The sequence below is a fragment of the Lissotriton vulgaris genome, chromosome 8 (assembly GCF_964263255.1).
Source record: "Lissotriton vulgaris chromosome 8, aLisVul1.2, whole genome shotgun sequence".
NCBI lineage: Eukaryota > Metazoa > Chordata > Amphibia > Caudata > Salamandridae > Lissotriton > Lissotriton vulgaris.
In genome coordinates, this window is record NC_141696.1 from 1496561398 (window position 1) to 1496582814 (window position 21417).

The following is a 21417-nucleotide window of genomic DNA, read 5'->3' on the forward strand; positions in this document are numbered from 1 at the left end:
AACAAAAACACACAGTTTCCTGTTCTGGGATGATCAGAACTCTACGAAAAATTCTTGACCTCTTATGCACTCTCTCCAGGAGAATAGTAGTACAAGCTCTGACCTTGTATTGTCTTGATTACGGGAACTCCTTGTATCTGGACACCTCTCAATACATCATCAAGAGACTGCAGCTGATCCAGAGTGCATCTGCTAAGCTGATTCTTAATTTGCCCAAACACGCTTCGGCAAAAGTGCATTAGCCACATTGCACTTGCTCCTAGTAAAAGAAAGAATCAACTTCAAGACACTCTGCTTGGCTCGTAGAGAAATACATCGGAGGGGCCTTTCTAGGATCATGGAGCTTCTGGTACCTTTTAACCCATCTAAAGGAGAGGATGTGGCCTAACAGCTAGAACGGTCGACCTCGAAGAATGGGTACCGGGTTCCAGTCTCAGCAGGGATGCTCAATGTCCTGTGATTCTGGACACATCACTTAATCTCACTCTGCCTACCAAAAATGAATGTAACAGAACTGGGGCTCATGTAAGAGCTCTTATACCTTCAGGTTAAGTTTGCACTGTATAAAACTCTAAAAAAATAAAAATCTTCTAAGGCACAATTGTTAAAGGTGCCTTTAATTCAAAGGACTAGATTGGGCGGCAGTTTTTTTTTTCCCGTTGACCCCAAAACTTTGGAATTCTATGTGGGCCGAAACAAAACAAATGAGAGCTGCTTCCCTAAAATTCTTAAGACATGGCTGTATCGCCACTAGCCATTCTGCCCAGTATTGATTTACCAAGCATGGGTTATGCCTCACTCAGCGCCGGTAAACCTTTGTGTAGCCATGCGATTTGCAAATTAGCATCACAAAACATGTTGTTGTGCTCATCTTTAAATTGGAAAAACACCACCACCATGTGGCAGTCTGTCATAAATGCCAGTGTTGACAATTAAGTGCCGGTGCTGAGCACCGGAAACCACCGGTTCAAATTAAACACTAGTTCTGGCATATGTTAGAACACGCTGGAGGCTGGAACAACTGTGGAGGTGTGCTTCGCTGTGTGAAGTCCTTGAAGAAACAAATTCCCATTACACCTTCCGCATCATTATCAGCAGTGTCCTGAAGCCCCCGACTGGACTCCATTTGTAATATGGATGGATCTCTTACATTTAGAACACCTCTGGTAAGGCATATGTCTGGTAACTGCAATTTATGTCCCCACGTAATGTGCCTTAAGACAAGGAGGTTCATTCTGCTGTACTCCACCAGTTGTAAAACTCAAAAAGCGTTATTTAACAGAGGAGCCCTTCCCCGCACCGTCAGCTCGTGGAAGTATAGGTCAATTACTGATAGGTTTTGGAAATGGACTGGATCACATCACCGCCAACTAATCTACTGTTTACTATTTTAAGTGTTATTTGTTTCTGTTAGATACATTCAGGGTGTGCGACAGACTTTTGATTTTTGTGTTGTGTTAGGTTTCTTTAATCTTCCCACATTCAAACATTAGGTTTGAACACCATAGCTGATAAAAATGCTTAAAAGTCCATTTCCACCACAGTCAGCATTTCTCTTGGGAAACTCCACATCTCTTTAACATCCCTTGGAGATCTTCACCCTGAAATAGGACGTAGAGAGGGAACCTGAACTAAGAGTTTTGTGCTGCATATATCTGCCATGGTTCCATCCTTTGCTGATAGATTGATAGCCAGCCTGGTCAAGGTGCCTGCTGCCGGAGATTCCTCTGGTACCGAGCTAAACTCTCTGATGAATGTATCATGGAAGCATGACTGATTTGTCAATTGTGGTATTGTCTATCTAACCCCTTTCTTGTCCCTTGTCCAATCACAGTGCCCTGTGTATGACTTGGACCACAGCGTGGAATTCAACGGGGTGTATCAGTCGATGACAAAGAAGGCCGCCATCACGATCCGGGTGAGCACAGTCCAGGGACCATTCATGGACGAGACAGAAGTTACTTTTATAAGAGGCTGTAGGAAAGTAGGGGTTCATGCAATAGTGGCAGGGTAAAAATGATTTTTTCAGTTTGGTGGACTAGGGATAATGTATTAAACTCCTCATTATGGGCCATATGTATGAAACTTAGGTTTTACGATTCTCAAATAGCGATATTTAGGGAATTGCTATTTGAGAATTGAAAAATGCTATGTATGTAGGATTTGCAAATAATTTTGCGAATCCTACATATTCCTTAATTGCAAATTGCAATGCACAATTAAGGAATACCTCCCCATTCATTCCTACGGGCCTAGAGACCCATAGGAATTATTGGGAAGACATTCTCTATTTGCGATTCTCAGTTAGAGAATCGCAAATTGAGAATGCAATTTCAAGGGTGCCAGGGTGTTAAAAGGACATACTGTTGCACCCCTGAAATGTGCATGTGTGCACATGTGGCACACATACATGCCCTAAGGGCATGTTTTTGCGCCACATGGCACTTTGAAAAATGCAAAAAAGTGAATTTTTAAAAGAAATCGCAAATTACCACCAACATGAAGTTGGTGGTAATTTGCGATTCCTTAATGCCAAATTGGACTTTTTCTGTGCTTCTTACATTGCATTTAAGAAATAGCAATTTGTGATTCATTAAATGCAATCACAAAATAAAGAATCGCAAATTTTGTGCAGTGTTGCTTTCATACATACCATGCAAATTTCGGCGTTTGCAATTGCAATTAGGAATGATACACATGGCCCTGTATCATGTAGAAACAAATCTATACTTAATTGCAAGTTTTTTAATCATAGCACCATGAGAAGAGAGAAAGGAAGGGGAGACACCCTTAGGGGAAGTATGGAAAGTAGTGAGCATAGTAAGTAAAAGTGAATAGGATGCCATAAAGAAGAGCAGCGAGATATTTGTTTGTTGGGAAAAGTGATATGATGTACAGTCTGGGGGGAATTATGGTTGGGGAGGACGGGGCAGGAGTTGGCAACAAACAGGAGAGTATGCCTTGAACCCATCGCTTGGTGATGGTTTCTTGGGTTGAATCCATGCTGTGGGAGTGACTGCTGAAGATCAGAGTGTGTGCTGTCTTTAGGGTTTTCAAAATGTAGATGATGGAACTGGTGTTAAGTTTAAGTTTCATATTCAATGTGGGGCTATATTATAAGTTCTAGTAGTGTCTTTGTCAACTTCAAATCGACGGGTCCCCATATGTTGCATACGTATTGATGTCCTATATCAGAATGTTCCCATCAGCATGACATTGGTTAAGTATTAAGACAGAGGGTGCTTTTACGTGGGGCTGTACCTGGGCCTGGGCAGGTTCCTTCAATGTGACAGCGGAAGCATCATGTGAAAGCAGAATGTGTATAGTACGTGTGTCTTCGCTTGGGCTTTTTTATCTTTGCGTGCACTTGCTAAGGAACCAGGAAAGGATTTTTTGCCACCTAAATGGATGGACAATTTGCTGATTTTCATTGGCCCACTATATTATCTGCTTGTCGGGCTGGCATATCTTCTCACTGCTGATACTGCCACTTGCCCCAAAATTGGCCCATACTCCATAACTGTGAGAGCATAATAAAAGTAATTAAGCTGCTGTTTGACATCACTAATTGCTATCATGTTGTTCTAGAAATCTGTCTTGTAGTCAAGTTTGTGGGAGGAAGAGAAGCTCAGTTCCAGTACTCCTGGCTTGACACAGACATCATGAAGCACCTGACTCATCTATTCTCTTCCTGCTTCCTCTGCCTTTCATTTCTTCAATGATATAGTCTTTCTTTTCTGCTATTGCCACTGAAGAGCATTTACACCCCATCTGTCTCCCTTACCTCTTGCACTCTCACTTTTATTTTCATTGTATTCTTTTTATTTCAGAGGTCGGATTTCCCTAGCGGGCAGTTCTATGTGGTGTTCGTGATCAAGCCTGAAGACTATGCATGCGGAGGGTCGGTGCCTGTCACCCCCCAAGGTAAGACATACAACATTTGCCCCTCAACCATTTTATAATCCTTATCCAAGCCTCACATGAAGGGTAAATGAATCCTACTTCATGAATTAAATCAACACCCAAACATTCTTCACTTCACAATGCGAAGGCTTTTCTCCATTCCATTGACTTCTACCCCGATACCTGGATGGAGTTCATAGGCCTCCCGTTGCCCTGTCGCGCTTAGGGATTGACTCCTTTTAAATACTTTACTCTTATGAAATCAGGAGATTTAAGGAACTTCTGATGGAGAACCACCCTGAGATGTATTTGTAGCTCACTCATATTTATATAAATAGATCAGGGAAACAAAAGAACCGGCCTACTCTTTCATATGTACGATATCCAACTCTATCTCAAGGCATTCACTACCCTTCTCTGTTTCACTGAGAAATAAATCTCTCCAAAATATTAGAGTGATTTCATAGGAAAGTCAGCAACTGAAAGAAACTTTCACAATGAACTTTTATGAGGTGGGTAAAATTATGTACCAGTCTAGTGTGGTAAATAAAGTTATTACCCTGTCTTAATTTCTATACATTAATAAGGAATAAGGATAGCTCATAAAATGAGAGGCAGAGTCCGTGGTGTCCGAGTCACAAAGGGCTTTATTACAATGACTCGAGCCAGGGGAGAATCGGGTTCCATCACCACTAAGGTTCAGGAAGGGATAATCAACGTTTTATTCACATCACACATTATATATAGTAAAACCATACAATTGCAATGCATGGAGAAGGCGGTACGCTCCAGGCGGAGCAAGTGAAAGAGAGAGATAAGAACACATGGGCGTGAAAAGAAGGCGTGTAAGGAGGCGTACACGTAAGGGTGCACTTGATGAGTCATAGATGTGTCATAGGTGGGTGGATGCATAGAGGAGGTCTGCAGGGTCAGCAGAAACCTTTACCTTACATGTGCGCGCAACTGGTCATGACGTAACATTGACGTGTAACTGGGGAGAGCTGGGGGGAGTTGACTTTAGCACTAGTAGAGGAGTCTGGGATGTCATAACGACCTGCACCTTTGGCATATCTGATATCTTGTGTTTGGAGGATGTATTGTCTGAAGTAAAGGTCTCTCTAGCAAAAGCTGTTCATCACTGAATGCTAGTGTGTGCATATATTTCTTTGTGCATTGCGTGGGGGCCATGGGCCTTCTATGGCAACGGGTTCAGTAAATCACTCGAATGGAGACAGGAAGGCTAGGCCCTATGCTCTGCAGGCGGAACATGTTTACCTCTTTCACTAGACTGGAATGCGTTTTTTCGGAGCTGAGCAGATAACTGTAGGCAAAATACCGTCTTGGCAGGCCAGGCCGGGCACCTCTCGGCTGAGCAGGGAGTAAGGGAGAGGTCAGGGATGCATACCTAAACTGCAGCTTTCAGAGTCAGAAGAGGCTCGGAGCCTGAATTCAGGGCCTGGCTCGGCTAGGCCACAAAAACGTGTGCATCTCGACATTTAAAACGTGTACCATGTAAATGCATTGGCAACATAGGCCTCAGTACAGAATTAACGTTTCATTCATGGATGGCCTAATAACTGACATGCTAATGTTGAACGGAAATACAGAGGCATTATTATTACAGGCACGGGATGGGAATTACACGATAACAAGGACATACATGGGGCATAGGTACATAGATAGTGTGCTAGTGGGGGACACACTGGCCATATAAAATTTTCTGTTTCCTCATTCCCTCCTTGTCCCCTACTGTGCCCTTCAGGACACATCTATATTCATAAGACCATCTATTTGTTCATATAGCATCATTTGCTCATCTTTTTTCATTTGTGCACTGGAACGTGGACGTGGACGGGGAATACAGGCAGTGGCACACAAGCCGCAAATCGCTGGGCCACATTGCAGACAGAGACAGCAACTGAATACTATGAGCAGTATTATTCCTAGAAATGACAATACTTTCCATCCCCAGGCGGATATCACACTCCAGAGCCAACCGGACCACGTCCAGGTGCCTGGATTCTGGTGTATCTCGTGAGCTATCTTATGGAGTCTTGTTATTGCTGCATACACTGATGGTGCGTTATTAGGAATAAACACACAACAACTGGAGCCTATCACTCTACAAGCTCCGCCCCTATCGGCCAGGATGACGTCAAGAACAAGGCGGTTCTGAAGAACAACAAGTCTCATAGCAGACTGTTCCTCGGTCAAGTTACCTAAGGCAGAAGTAGTCTCCTTCACTACTGCTTCCAGTGTTCTGGTTAACCTATGTATTAATTTACTATTTTGGACGGGACCTATGAAGAAAAAGAATCCTCTATTGAAGTCTGTATATTGCTCCAATGCTGTCTCAGTCTGATCGACAACCGGGGACTCGGTCTCCCTCTTGTGTCTTACATGTACGAGTCGGGAATCTCGGTGATAGTGGGATGGGGCTAGAAAAACAGGTGGCAGTAGGAACGCAATATAACACGTTCCACCCCAGTCTAAGGGCAGACGTACATAGGCTGTCTGGCCGCAAATGAAATAGGAATGACGGGAAGCTTTGAAAGTAGACTTTCCTTTATCATTGAATTCGACCACAGTATTACAATCACTGTGTCCTAAGTGCACTGAACCATTCTTTCTAACACATAATTCACCTTTTACTGGTAAGATTGTTATAAATGGTGAATCTATATTTGTTTCGGACTGGACGTTCAGAATCATGAGGCTAAGGGAAACATTTCCTAATTCATAAACTTCATTTTCTAGATCTGTTCCTTTCCTTTGGGGAAAACCATCTTTGTCGGGAAAACATGCCTTATTCATGACTATATTCAGGTCCCCCCAAATCCATTCACTCTGGGAGTTTGTGAACTTTCTGTCTTGTATTGATGACATTAAAGCAAACCAGGCTCCGCACGAACCATTGTGCGAAAACGGATAAGGAAAGAGGGGCAGAACTCCCTTCGTTTTCTGATAAGGTGGGAGTCGGCCACACACCCAGCAATTTGTGACATTGCTGGTCTGGTGAGAATGGTGTAACATACGAATAAAAGTATTGTTGCGCAGTGCTAGTCGATATGACAATTCATGGGGTGGCAGATCACTGAATGTGTGCTCTACAGTGTCATTGAAGGAAGAATGTATATGCGAACCAAGAGGAGGAAAGAAAACATGTAGCGTCAAGCTTATACATATAATCGATATACTTAGAAAAAACATAATGATCAGAGTTACTATGCATCTGCTGCGTAAGGTTTTGCAGTACTTTTCTTTCATCCTTTTCTGCCTATCTCTCTGTCTATTTGGGTCTACGATCTTATACATGTCAGGAACCTGTCTAACCGCTTCACCCGAGGGGGACTTAAACAATTAAACGCTGTCTGACTTACTAGACCGTAGTTTTTGTCTATATTCTAGTTGTGAAGTCTTTTCTAGCAAAGGGAGTTTAGAGTCAATGTTTTCGGGACAGTTCTCAGAGTCCTTTACTGAACCAAGTCCATGGAAGCGTTTCACGTGATGGGCATGGAGCCAGCCCTTCCTTCCCTCGACCTTGACGGCGGTTCTCGTCGTTAACAGGACCAACTTGGGTGCACGCCAGCGGGGCTCCAGAGGGCTTGAACGGTCGAAGTTGCGGACAAACACCAGGTCTCCCGGAACAATTGCATGAGTCTTCACCTGGGTGTTTGTCGGGGAAGGCAGCTGCAACCTGTGAACGACAAGAAAGGAGTGCAGACATCAAGGAAGCCAGGTAATCTGTCAGCATAGTACTGTCGACATCGGTTATTTTTCGTGGCATAGGCGTACCCCACATATTCGGCGGTCTACCAAAAACCACCTCGTACGGGGATAGTCCGGTTCTGGAATGAGCTACCATACGCATGTAAAAGAGGGCAACCGGTAAGGCTACCATCCAATCCACGCCTTTTCTGCACAGACCTTCGCTAACTTTGTTTTGAGAGTCTGATTGTGTCTCTCTACGAGGCCTGCTGCCTCTGGGTGTCGTACGCAATGGAATTTCCACTGGTACCCTAACAGAAGAGATACTTGTTTCATCAGTTCAGAAGAGAATGGCTGCCCATTATCTGAGTATACGACACGGGGCAAGCCGTATCGCGGGAAGAATTCTCGGACCAACTGCTTGGCAGTGGTCACAGCAGTGTAATCTGGGACTGGGTACGCTTCTGTCCATCTAGATAGGGCACATACAACTACGAGGACATACTTGAATCCTCGACATCTGTCCATCTGAATATAATCCATCTGGAGGACTTCAAAAGGATGGTCAGGAGGATGAAATCCACCTTGTTCCACGGGAATGCCTTTGCCTGGATTAAACTGACAACAGATCATGCAGGTACGCACTTTCTGTTTCGCTGCTGCACGCAAATGCTTGTTGAACCAAATGTTCTGTAAACTGTCTAACATGGCCTTTTCTCCTAAGTGTGCTGGACTGTGTGCTGTATTAATGATAGCTTGAACCATGGAGTCAGGGAGGAACCACGTGGCTTTGCCTTTTGTCATCCATCCCTGATCAGTCTGGACCCCTCCTTGTTCAGTCCATTTCTTGATTTCGTCTGGAGTGGCATGTGTCTGTATGTCGATTACATCTTGTGAGGGATCCTTGACTGTCATGCAATTTGTCAGTGATAATGCTTCTGTCTTTGTCGTGTCAGCTGGAGTGTCTGTTTGAGTCTGGGCTGTAAGTTTAGCTGTTCAATCTGCCAGGTTGTTACCCTGGGAAATGGTGTCTGTAACTTTCGTATGTGCTTTGCATTTCATGATGGCTATGGCTGTAGGTAAGTGTATTGCATCTAACAGAGCTTGAATGAGGGGACCATGCTGAATCTTGGCCCCATGGGAGGTCAAAAAACCTCTCTCTTGCCAGAGGACTCGAAAGTCGTGTACGACTCCGAAGGCATACTGTGAATCTGTGTATATGTTTACTTTCAAGTTCTTGGCTCGTATGCAGGCTTGGGTCAGAGCGATGAGCTCTGCTGCTTGGGCTGACAGGGTGTCAATGCGATGTGTCTCTATGACTTCAGTATCAGTGGTCACTGCATATGCGGCCACTAGCTCTCCTGTGCTTGTTCTCATGCATGAACCATCCACATAAAGTGTCAGGTCTGGATCTGGCAGTGCAATGTCTGTCAAGTCTTGTCTTGGCTTCGTCACTGTGTTAATTACTTCCACACAGTCATGTGGTGCAGGGTCTGCTGTGCTTGAGGGTAAAAGTGTAGCAGGGTTTAGAATATTGCATCGTCTTATCTCTATGTGTGGCTGGAATAATGTCAGTTCATATCCTGTCAGTCTTGCTGTAGTCAGGTGTTGTGTCTGTGTCCTGTTCAAGAGAACTTCCACTGAGTGTGGAACTTGTACTGTCAGGGGATGTCCTCTTAATTGCAGGTTTATATAGCGCTAGGATCGACTCCCGGAGGAGTATCTCCGCGCTTCGACCGCTGCGAAACCCTTCCTGGCTTCCCTGAGAGATGGTCCCTTAGTGGGTATCTCCAGGGTGAGACCAGGCATCCCCGGCGGTCTGGTGGGGCCGTTAGTGAAGATGAGGCAAGCTAATGCCCAGAGTTGCCGAGTGTGATCGCTGATCAGAGTGGGCACCGAGGCGAGAGAATTATCGAGTCCGCTGACCCTGGTCCAGAAACCTGCCGCGTCGGGAATCGAACCCTGGTCCCGGGCCGTCCTCTGCTCTCGGGTCTGCCGCCTCTAACCAGTGAGCCACACTACTTCACTATGGAACACTATGGAATCGCTTTGTCTTATTGCTAGAGCTGTTGCTGCAACTGATTTTAGGCACGCAGGCAGAGCCTGGGCCACTGGATCCAATGTACTAGAAAAGTAAGCACAAGGCTTGTGTTTTCCTGCTTGATCTTGTGTAAGGACAGATAATGCTGTGCCATCGCGTTCAGTGACAAAAAGTGTAAACGGTTTGCTGTAACATGGTGTCGCTAAAACTGGTGCTTGACATAGAGCTTTCTTCAATTCATCAAATGCAAGTGTATGTTCCTGAGTCCAAGGGAGGACAGTCGAAGTCGCTGCCTCCTGTGTTGTCAACTGTATGAGTGGTTTGGCTAGATACGCGTACTGAGGGATCCATTGTCTGCAGTAAGAAGTAAGGCCGATGAAGGCCCGTACTTCCTTTTGTGTCTTGGGCTGTGGAAGATGTGCAATTAACTGAATGCGGTCTGGTGTCAACTGTCTACCCCTCTTGGACAGCAAGTGTCCAAGGTATACCACTTGCTGGGCACAGAATTGTAATTTTGAAGGGGACACCTTGTGCCCCTTGTCTGCCAGGAAGTACAAGACTGTCAGTGATGCACGTTCGCAGTCTCGTTCTGTTCGTGCTGTGATCAAAAGATCGTCACCGTATTGCAGTAATGCAGTGTCAGTAGGCATGTGGATACTGTCTAGTTGTCTTTTCAATGCTTGACTGTAAATACTAGGACTTTCTGTGAACCCTTGAGGAGCCCTCGTAAATTTGAAGCTTCGTCCATTTAAACAGAATACGAAGAGGTATTGGCTCTCTGGATGTATTGGGACACTAAAGAAGGCGTTCTTGAGATCAATTACAGTAAAGAACGTCGCTTCGGCATCAATTGCAGTCAATAAGGAAGAAATGTCTGGGACTACTGGGTACTGTGGTATTATGCATTTGTTCAGTTCTCGGAGGTCAATCACTAGTCTGTAGACCGGTGGTGCATTCGGGTCAGTTCGTTTAAGAATCGGAATGATAGGAGAATTACATACATTGGAGTCAGTTTCTACAACCACTCCCTGTGCAATGAGTTCGTCAACTATTTTTAGTAATGCAACTACAGCATCAGGTGGTAACTTGTATTGTCGGATTCGTGGCAGTACAACTCCATGCTTAAGTGTAACACGGTATGGTGTAATGTGCATGTAACCTACATCAGTCGGACCTTGTGCCCATAAATGCTGTGGTACATTCTGGAGTCTGGGGTCAAAATCTCTCAATACATAATGTCCTTTAAAATCACGTAAAAACAATCTCACTCCTTCCGGAGAACAACAAATCACTGCTCCTAGTTCTTTCAGGGTCTTTATACCAAGCAAGTTTTCTGGACATGATTTAGTAAGCAACAAGTCTGTAGTGCGGGACAATGGACCGACTCCTAGCGAAACTGGCTTTGACACTTCGTTAACAATAGGCTTTCCGGAAAATCCCAGGGATACATTCTGTGAGCCTGAGAGGGGTGCCCCTGGAACCTCGTCATGACTGATGTTAGTTCTGCTTGCCCCTGTGTTAATCAGAAATTTTCTGTCTTTCCCCAATACATGACTATGCACATAGGGACCCTCTTGATCTACAGGAACCTCAATAAGGGGCAAGCCAACCTCCCTCTTTAGGCTGTTTCATGAGTACTGTTGATATTCTGGATAGTCTGACTGTGCGTACTGGTACATTTGTTGCGTGACATGTTGTGCGGCAGCAATGGGTTGGGGTACAGCTACTGTCTGTTGCGTGTTCTGTGGCGTTTGCGTGTTCTGCGGGATGTTATCCTGTCTAGGAGGACGCGGTCTTTCTTTCATCTTGCCTGTAGCTATATTGTGTTTCAGGACAGCACATTCATTTATATAGTGACCTGGCTGTTTGCAGTAATTACAGTTCCCTTTAACAGGTGCCGTGCCCTTTTTCTGGCCATCAGCTGGAACTGATTGAGCAACTAAAACTTTCATTTTCGTATCTTTCATACGTCTCTTTTCGTGTTCCTGTTCTTCTCTAATTCGGTTCTGGTGATACTGTAACATTTGTAACATTTGGGAAGGGCTATTCGCTTGCCAGGTACTTTCGACCTTCAGTACTCTATTTTTGATCTGGGGTAAGGAATTCTCTACTAATTTGCTCACAAAAAGATGTGGGTATGATTCACTACTTGGCTTCAGGCCACTGTTAATAGTAAAACATTTTTCGAATCTAGAATAAAAATCCCTAGTGTCTTCATCTTGTTTCTGTTTGCAGGCTGAAATAGCATCCCAATCTTCCTTTTTAGTAGTCAGTAATCTCGGCAAAACCTGTATCAATAGTTCAGGTAGTTCTTTAGCTTTTTCCCCAAGACCAACACCAGGGCCTCGGAGTTTATCCTCGTCTTCTAATTCTGTCCAGCTGATCTTTTCCTCTCCCACCTCCCATTCCTTCTCTTTAAGCTTTTCGTAAATACCTGCTGGTAACAGTACTTTCAATAATTTAATGGTATCAGCGTATGTGTAATCCCCTATGCGGAGCATGTCCTTTAATTCACGGTGGAACCCCCCCGGGTCTTTATCATGACTGGGCAGTAATTTTTTCATTTCCAATAATTCCATTTTCGTCAAGGGTGTGTAAACATATACTCGTTGAAGCTCACCTCCTGCAGTTATAACGGGATGAACCTCTCGTAGGGCGTTCTGTCTGTCTATGTGGAAAGTCTTCCTTTCTCGATGTGGGGCAGGAACCAAGTGCGGGGTCAGGAAAGTCAAGTACTTATGTCGTTGATCTAGAATGACATTAATTAACTCGGTACCTAGGCCTCTCCATCTTGCTAGGAGTAAATCGTCCAGTAATTTATACAAGGGACCTGGATCAGAATGCTGACTCTCGTACAATGTGACGAGGTGTTGAACCATGTAAATACCAGCCAAACGCTGTTCTTTCGGAGGAAGACTTAAAAAGGTTTGCACTACTATATCATCCTTATATATGTTAGAATTATAAGCCCATTGAACTGCTGACCGGGCTAGTTCCTGTTCATGTATAGTACTAAGTTTGCTACTCCCTACTCGTTTTTTCAGTGCATGTTCAGTAGCTTGGAAGAGGTGTTCGAGAGAATACCTTTCTGGTATTGGAGAGAGGGAACGTTTATGGTAATCTAGTCCTATGGGTCTATCAAACGGTCTTGCCCTACCTACGTAATTCATTTTATTTATCTCCTCTGTTTCTGTATCATCGTCTTCTGTGACTTCGTCGTCCTCCTTCTCGGCTTGCTTCTCGGCCTGTTCTTTCTTGTGTATATCAAGAATTTCTTTACGAATTTTCCAGTACATGCTTTCTATTCTGTTCTGTGTATCATGTTTACCAACAGCTATATTGTCACTCCAAGTCTTCATACCTTTAGTTACTTCTTTATCTGGCTGGTCTCGTTCTCTGATCAAACAATTAATCAAAAACTGTAAGAGCATGCGTTGAAGCTCCACTTTTCTATTTGCCATGGCCTCATGTATACTTTTTGGTCCCTCCCCCGTTCTAATGAAATGGTATATTCTATCTAAATGTTCCTTCATGTCTGGTAAAGTAATCAAATAGTCTGCAACGCGTCTTAAACGTACTGAGTATATGAGCATTGCGCCCTCACCTGGTACTGGATCATATATACAATCGGTAAGGGACTGTCTAAGAGATGCTGGTGTCGTTGGTTTTGGCGTGCGTTGTAGTGCTAAATCTCGTAATGTTCGTTTTATTGGTGGTGGGGTGTGCAGTATGTCTCCAGTGGGCCCCCCTCCCGATGCTCCTTGACTTGAGTCGCTTAGGCTTGAGTCGGCTTTCACTGCCAGCGTTGCCGCTGGTAATGCAGGTTGATCTTGTACTACTGGTGGTTGGTGAAAAGGATTTGTAGGGATGGTGACAGGAAGAGGATTGGTAGGGTTGTTAACAGGAAGAGGAGGAGGAAGATCTACATTAACATAATCTGGAGCAGCGTCTTCTAAATAGGAGGAAAGAAAAATGTCCGCTGCGGTCTGTTTATGGCTACGTATTTTAGTCGGGATCAGTGGTGGCGGCAAGTTACTGGGTACTTCCGGGGTCACTTTAGGTAGGCCCTCGGCGAGGATGGGATACATGCCTTTAATAAGGGCATTTCTTTGTCTATCTACTTGTTCTGCTTTAACCCGTTCACCTTCTTCCTTTAGCTCTTTTTCTTTGGCTTTTTCTGATGCTTCTCTACTTCTCTCTGCTTTGTGGATTTCTTTCTCTGTTCTCCTATGCGTTTCTTTACGCCATAACTCTATGGCATCTTTCTGTGATTGTCTAGCTTTCTTTTTCCACAGTGCTTCCTCTACTCTCATGATACAATCAGCATCCCATGTCCCTGAGACAGGCCATCTATATTTCTCTTCCAGATCCTTCGTGTAATCTACCCATAAATCTAAAAACAGTATGGCATCTAGGCCATGTTTCTGGTACATAAAATGACCAGGAGTGTCCCTAGGCGGGACGGGAACTGCCTCTTCGAGTATCCCTTTCCTGGTTCCTATCGACGTAATTTCAGAAACAGCGACATGTTTGAACTAACTCGAACAAAAACACAATAAGCACAATAATAGACTGCAAACAATCATTCATACCACGACATTAAAACATTTGAAACAGATACATCCTAACTAGTACATAGAAAAACACAATCCTGAATTACTTGTTACTTTATGCACTGCTAAACAGTACAGTCATACCGGTCTCATGAAGAGACACGTCTTTACCGTATCCACCGAAATGGACTCGTCTGTACCGGATCTGTGTACCCAGACCCGTCTTGACCGGGCTCAAATAAGTGAACCCGTCTCTATGTGTTCCCAACAACGGTACTCACCGGGAAGCAAAACTGAAGGCCTCGGAAAACTCGATACTGGACTGGACTGCTACGGCTTCTTGCTGCGCACGCGTCTCGGAACAGGTGGGCCTCGGGATACCTCGGACCTTGCTCTCTCGGCTTGGGCTCTGGTCGGGATAGTCCGCAATCCTCACCGCCTCGTGTGGATGCCTGGTCGCAGTCTCCGTCTCCTCCGTGGGCCTGAGGGAGTTGGCGGGAAATCCCGCTGACGTGCACACTGGAAGTCCGTCACAGCTATAGAAGGGGTCAGGGGGGCTGCGCTTACATCGCCGGCGCGTGGGGAAGGGGACTGTCCCTGTTCGGGCGCCAAATTAATGTGGTAAATAAAGTTATTACCCTGTCTTAATTTCTATACATTAATAAGGAATAAGGATAGCTCATAAAATGAGAGGCAGAGTCCGTGGTGTCCGAGTCACAAAGGGCTTTATTACAATGACTCGAGCCAGGGGAGAATCGGGTTCCATCACCACTAAGGTTCAGGAAGGGATAATCAACTTTTTATTCACATCACACATTATATATAGTAAAACCATACAATTGCAATGCATGGAGAAGGCGGTACGCTCCAGGCGGAGCAAGTGAAAGAGAGAGATAAGAACACATGGGCATGAAAAGAAGGCGTGTAAGGAGGCGTACACGTAAGGGTGCACTTGATGAGTCATAGATGTGTCATAGGTGGGTGGATGCATAGAGGAGGTCTGCAGGGTCAGCAGAAACCTTTACCTTACATGTGCGCGCAACTGGTCATGACGTAACATTGACGTGTAGCTGAGGAGAGCTGGGGGGAGTTGACTTTAGCACTAGTAGAGGAGTCTGGGATGTCAGAACGACCTGCACCTTTGGCATATCTGATATCTTGTGTTTGGAGGATGTATTGTCTGAAGTAAAGGTCTCTCGAGCAAAAGCTGTTCATCACTGAATGCTAGTGTGTGCATATATTTCTTCGTGCATTGCATGGGGGCCATGGGCCTTCTATGGCAACGGGTTCAGTAAATCACTCGAATGGAGACAGGAAGGCTAGTCCCTATGCTCTGCAGGCGGAACATGTTTACCTCTTTCACTAGACTGGAATGTGTTTTTTCGGAGCTGGGCAGATAACTGTAGGCAAAATACCGTCTTGGCAGGCCAGGCCGGGCACCTCTCGGCTGAGCAGGGAGTAAGGGAGAGGTCAGGGATGCATACCTAAACTGCAGCTTTCAGAGTCAGAAGAGGCTCGGAGCCTGAATTCAGGGCCTGGCTCGGCTAGGCCACAAAAACGTGTGCATCTCGACATTTAAAACGTGTACCATGTAAATGCATTGGCAACATAGGCCTCAGTACAGAATTAACGTTTCATTCATGGATGGCCTAATAACTGACATGCTAATGTTGAACGGAAATACAGAGGCATTATTATTACAGGCACGGGATGGGAATTACACGATAACAAGGACATACATGGGGCATAGGTACATAGATAGGGTGCGAGTGGGGGACACACTGGCCATATAAAATTTTCTGTTTCCTCACTAGTCACAAACAACTGAGATGATTCGATTGCAGCTTTAAGCTTTAGAAAAGTCACAAAGCAATGCGGAAGGCGAAACCTTCCTACCCTCATATCAACAGCAGTTAGTGCTCTGTGTGTGTGGGATCCTCCCTGTTCCTTGAACAGCCTAGAACACACCAATCACACTTGAAGGTTTAAGACCAAGCCTGGAGGCTATTACAAACAACTCTTAAAGGCAGATTATCACCATGACCCTTTTAGGCAAGGAACACAATCTTTTCACCAGCCAGAACATCAATGAGGCAATATCTAATTCATCTGCAGGTCCTCTAATAAGCAGCCCCATCTCTCCTCCTAATCCTCTTTCTAGGCTAACATATCCACATGTCAATCATTTGAAATTGGCCTAATCTGCCCCAATTGTGTAGCCAAACAGTCACTAGAAATCCATAACATGCCTGAAGAAGAGGAATGCTATCCTGATGATGCCCCAAAGCTCTAAGTGGGACAAGCGTCAATTTAGTCTAGATCTGCCTTGAGTCCCTGATATGATCAGAGCTATCAGTCCTCCTCTTCCAAATGCCTAATTGCTTCATTGTCTACTTGTCTACTTGTGTAGCCTTCTCTTTCATCATTGTGTTGCTGTACCACACATCGTGTGTCATAGTCATGTCCAACCTTCTCAGTTGCTGTCAAACAAAATTCTATATAGGATCAATTTGAACCTTTATGTAGAAATCTCAGGTAACAAGCAGGCACCAGAGGTCATTGACAACCCGGAAGCACCAGGATTCCCCTAAAGGTTCAGAACTCTAACTCGTATAACACGTCATGTGGCGCACTTGGTATTCACTTGCTCTCTTCACATTTTTGAGACAATCGTCACATCCATCTCTTAGGTCTGATCACTTGTCAATAACTCATCCCATTTGTATGATGTAAGGAAGGTTTCTCAGAGCAGGTTCCAGAATGCTTTTACCAACCTCTTTATTTTCCACCGGTCACATCTGACCCAGAAAGCCTTCATGACACTCTCCAGTATCACCACAACCCCTCACTCAGTATCACCACTGCAATCCAAAAAATATAAAACTACAAGGCAAGGTTTCCCACAAATAGTTTGACATGAATCTGACAGCACTGATGGGAAATCAAATTTAGCCATGGACAGGTAACTTTGTAAATCTCACATGACCCTCTTCAACGTCTACATGAGCCCCCTTACGGCCATCGCACGCCAACACAACCTCAACATCATCTCCTACGCCGACGACACCCAGCTGATCCTCTCCCTGACCAACGACCCCGCCGCCGCCAGAACCAACCTCCACGAAGGGATGAAAGACGTAGCCGAGTGGATGACGACCAGCCGCCTGAAACTGAACTCAGACAAGACGGAAGTCCTCATCCTGGGTTCCTCGCCCTCCGCCTGGGACGACTCCTGGTGGCCCCCCGCCCTGGGCACCGCACCCAAACCGACAGACCACGCACGCAACCTGGGCTTCATCCTGGACTCCTCCCTCTCCATGACCAGACAAGTCAACGCCGTCTCCGCGTCCTGTTTTAACATCCTGCGCATGCTACGGAAGATCTTCCGGTGGATCCCCACCGAGACCAGGAAGACGGTCACCCAGGCCCTCGTCACCAGCCGACTGGACTACGGCAACGCCCTCTACGCCGGAACCACCGCCAAGCTCCAGAAGAGACTCCAGCGGATCCAGAGCGCCTCAGCCAGACTCATCCTCGACATCCCCTGACGCAGCCACATCTCCGGACATCTGAGAGACCTGCACTGGCTCCCCGTCAACAAGAGAATCACCTTCCGTCTCCTCACCCACGCACACAAAGCCCTACACGACCAAGGCCCGAGCTACCTCAACAACCGCCTCAACTTCTACGCTCCCAAACGCCACCTCCGATCTACCAACCACGCCCTCGCCGCCGTCCCCTGCATCCGAAGAGCGAGAACAGGAGGAAGGTCCTTCTCCTACCTGGCCGCCAAGACCTGGAACATCCTCCCGACCGACCTTCGCCTGACCCAAGACCACCTCTCCTTCAGGAAGAAGCTCAAGACCTGGCTGTTCGAGCAGTAGCGGTCCCCCCCCAAGCGCCTTGGTACCCTCCGGGTGAGTAGTGCGCTCTATAAATGCCTTGATTGATTGATTGATTGATGACGGCTTTCCAGAAGGCAGTCAAAAAGGCAAAGACATTTTTGAATCAAGCACCGTAACCAATCTAAGAAGCCACTTAAAAACAAGGACAAAAAGATGCAGAAGTCCTTGAACATGCCATGGTGACCAGTGATCAATTATGTACAAGGTCATGTACCTTCTTTAAAGACAAGTTTCCCAAGTTTCAGGCTAATAAACTCCACAAACTGGAACCATCTCCATTCTGCTCTGCTGGCCCATCATCCATCAGTGGTGTCTTCTTGACAATGAGTCAATATCAAAAGGTCAAGGAAGCTGGAAAACCCAATCTTCTAATTTACCAGTTGACCCATGACCAAGAACTACAGATAAAGATCATCTTCGACATTCATCAAAACCATTTCAATTGTTGTAAACTTTTCGGTTCTAGAGAATATAGTGGCATATTACCAACAAGTAGCGATATTTATCGCTAAATAGGCTTAGCGACGATTTTTTTATCGCTGCCTATCGCTGGATATGTTAGCGGAGAAAACATGCTATTAGCAACGTTTTTCTCCATTGTGCTAAAATATCCAGCGATAGCGGCGAAATGCGTGAATATCGCTGAGAATACAGCGATATTCACGCATTAGCGGCAAAATGCTCTTAGCCATGTTATCCACCTCCCATTGGATAACATGGCTAAGAACTGGTCTGGGCAGGTGTTAGTATTTAGAGATATTTGCGCTTAGCGCAAATATTTCCAACGCTATGCCTGCCTTTCTAATAGGCGATAGCGATGTTAGCGACTGCTTTCAGTCGCTAACTGGTTGGGTACGCCCACTTTGCATGTCATTAGCGATAGACATTGATGACAATCAAAGCGGGGCCCCAAACCGCTCGCTATCGCCTAAAAGCTGTTGCTAACTTCAGTTAGCGACAGCTTGCTAATAGGGCGATAGAATTATCCCCGCTTAGCGGCCGAAAACGGCCGCTAAATCGGCGATAATTGCCTATCGCCCCCCTTGGTGATATGCCCCACAGTCTCTGGATCACTGAAACAAGCATTTATCACTGAAGAAATGAAGAGCTTGCTAATTGAAGGCACATTTAAAGCCCACTCTTTATTAGCAAAATCAGTGAGAGAGAACTCTCAGTCATCAACCGCAGGACTTTGTAGAGAAGAATAACATTCTCCGTAATAGCAACCAAGTTTCAGACTCGGGAGAAGAACGGAATCCACTATCACTGATAACAGGGAACGACTACTTATCGCTTTTGACTTCATTACCACTCAAATCCTTCTCCTACTTGATTTACCACAGCCTATGACAGCGTGGATTACACAGTTCCTTCTGGACCACGCGTAGTATTGTGCGGGTTTCAATGGACCGGTTTGTCAATGGTGTCAATTATTTTCACTGAAAGCTCACCGATCAGTATCTACATCTGAAGATGTGGTTTGCTAATGCTCTCTCCTCTCTGCACATCAAATCCCAAAAATTGTTCAAAACACTAATCACCACATCACAGTGTTAAGTCTGAGATTGCGCTTCCCCACCCTTTTGAGTGTTGACGTTGTCTAAATAAGATGACTGATTGATTAAAGATAGATCCAATCCTACAGCATTTCATTTACCAGAGATTCCATGTCGTCAAGGCTGGATGACTGCAATATGGTTCACGCTGAAGAACACATCAAAGAACCCAATCATCTGCAGAGATTGCAGGATCAAGCAGCAAGACTTTGGGCTTGATCACGGATGGGTACAAAAGGGTGGCTGTCCATTCAGCCCCATTCCAAGTGCATTAGGATATAAAACAAGGCAGATGGGGGGTGCTCGTCCGCTAAACTCTACATTGGCCCATTGTCTGAATCTGTCGCTGTACATCAGCCCAGCACTCGCTGATCTTCGTTGGAACCAGTAGTACATCTAAATAATTTTTAACCCCTGTGTATAGTATTAAAAAAGTGCAATGGCATCAGCCCTGAATACTTACAAACTTTAACAGTGCATTACACTCCAATCACAACCTGTGCTGAAGCAGAGCAGCCGTGATCACCCAAGCCTGGTTTACACGGAAGACTTAAGGAGGCGGAATGGTCAAGGTCATTGATTCCAAATCTGTACCTAACCTGAGGAGCGAACAACATCTGGCCAGGAAGCACCCCTCTTGGTAGAAGCCGTCTCGATATGTCGTGTCTCTTCTACGTATCTCATGGTACAGGACACGGCTTGCAGCCTCTTTCTGGACTGGAGTTCAGCCAAAGCTTCACTTGGGTGGAGGGGCAGTCTTGGGCTGTGGGCTCGGCTGCCTCAGGGGTTGTGCATTTAAGTTACTTACAACCTCCCTCTTCATCGCCATCTCTTCGCCACAGCTACCACTCTAGGACCAATGGGAAATGACTGGCACCGCCCACCCCGAATTGTTCCTCGGCTACCAACTCGACGGGATGGGCTGGTCCTTCGTAGTCTGAGTGCCAATTACCCAGTCATAGTTCGGCAGGTTGTGAGAGTTTTGGAGCGTGGGGTTACCTTGGTCCTCTGCCGGGCGCCATATGCACGGCTACTCCCTCTCCAATGGCTGCATGGTTTCTGGAGCATACAGGCTGTGAGGGATCTTACAAGATCTTATGAGGGGGATGTCTGGTGGCTGGGATCTCAATTTCAGTGAGACATTCCTTACATTTGCAGATGCGATGGAGTGTTATCAGTTGCCCCCTGGGTAATTTCTGCAAAATGCGAAGATCTCTCGTACTCCCCGCGAGTTATAGGTGTCCTTTCCAGATGAGTCAGAGGAGTCACACCATTACAAACTCCTATTTAATGCTGGCTCCTTTAAAGGGCTGATATTATGTATCTATAAAGCCCTGAAAGTGGATCGTGGAGTTTACGTGGCGGAGATTTTGGGTTGGTGGCTAGCGGACTTGCCTTCCCCCTTACCAACAGCAAATGGAGACGGGCCTTTGCCCAGGTCCAGGAGGTGTCTAGCAATGCCCAATTAAAGGTCACACAATCTTATTACCTGCACCGTCCTTACCTGACCCCTCAGCAGCTTTCTTATTTTATTGCTGCGTGTCCATGCTGTGGGCAGGAGCCAGCAACGTTCCTGAATAGGACTTGGAAATGTTTGTGGCTGCGAGATTTCTGGGCAGGAGTGTTGCGGGCGCTGTGGGAGGCCACAGAGCTCCAGGTTGAGGCGTCCGTTAAAAATTGTCTACTAGGGTTTCTTCTGACCCCAAACACCGGGATGAAGATGAGATATGGGTTCACCCTCTTGGGGGCTT

At 45.7% G+C, this 21417-nt stretch overlaps 1 protein-coding gene across 1 annotated transcript in view; it reads left to right on the top strand.

The window, feature by feature from the left end:
- Window positions 1-21417, top strand: part of SIDT1 (SID1 transmembrane family member 1) — a 440759-nt gene that overhangs the window by 241546 nt on the left and 177796 nt on the right. The window contains exons 6-7 of the mRNA XM_086935576.1: window positions 1835-1918; window positions 3831-3924. Coding sequence (XP_086791702.1) covers window positions 1835-1918; window positions 3831-3924 — 178 coding nt within the window. The remainder of the gene's footprint in view (window positions 1-1834; window positions 1919-3830; window positions 3925-21417) is intronic.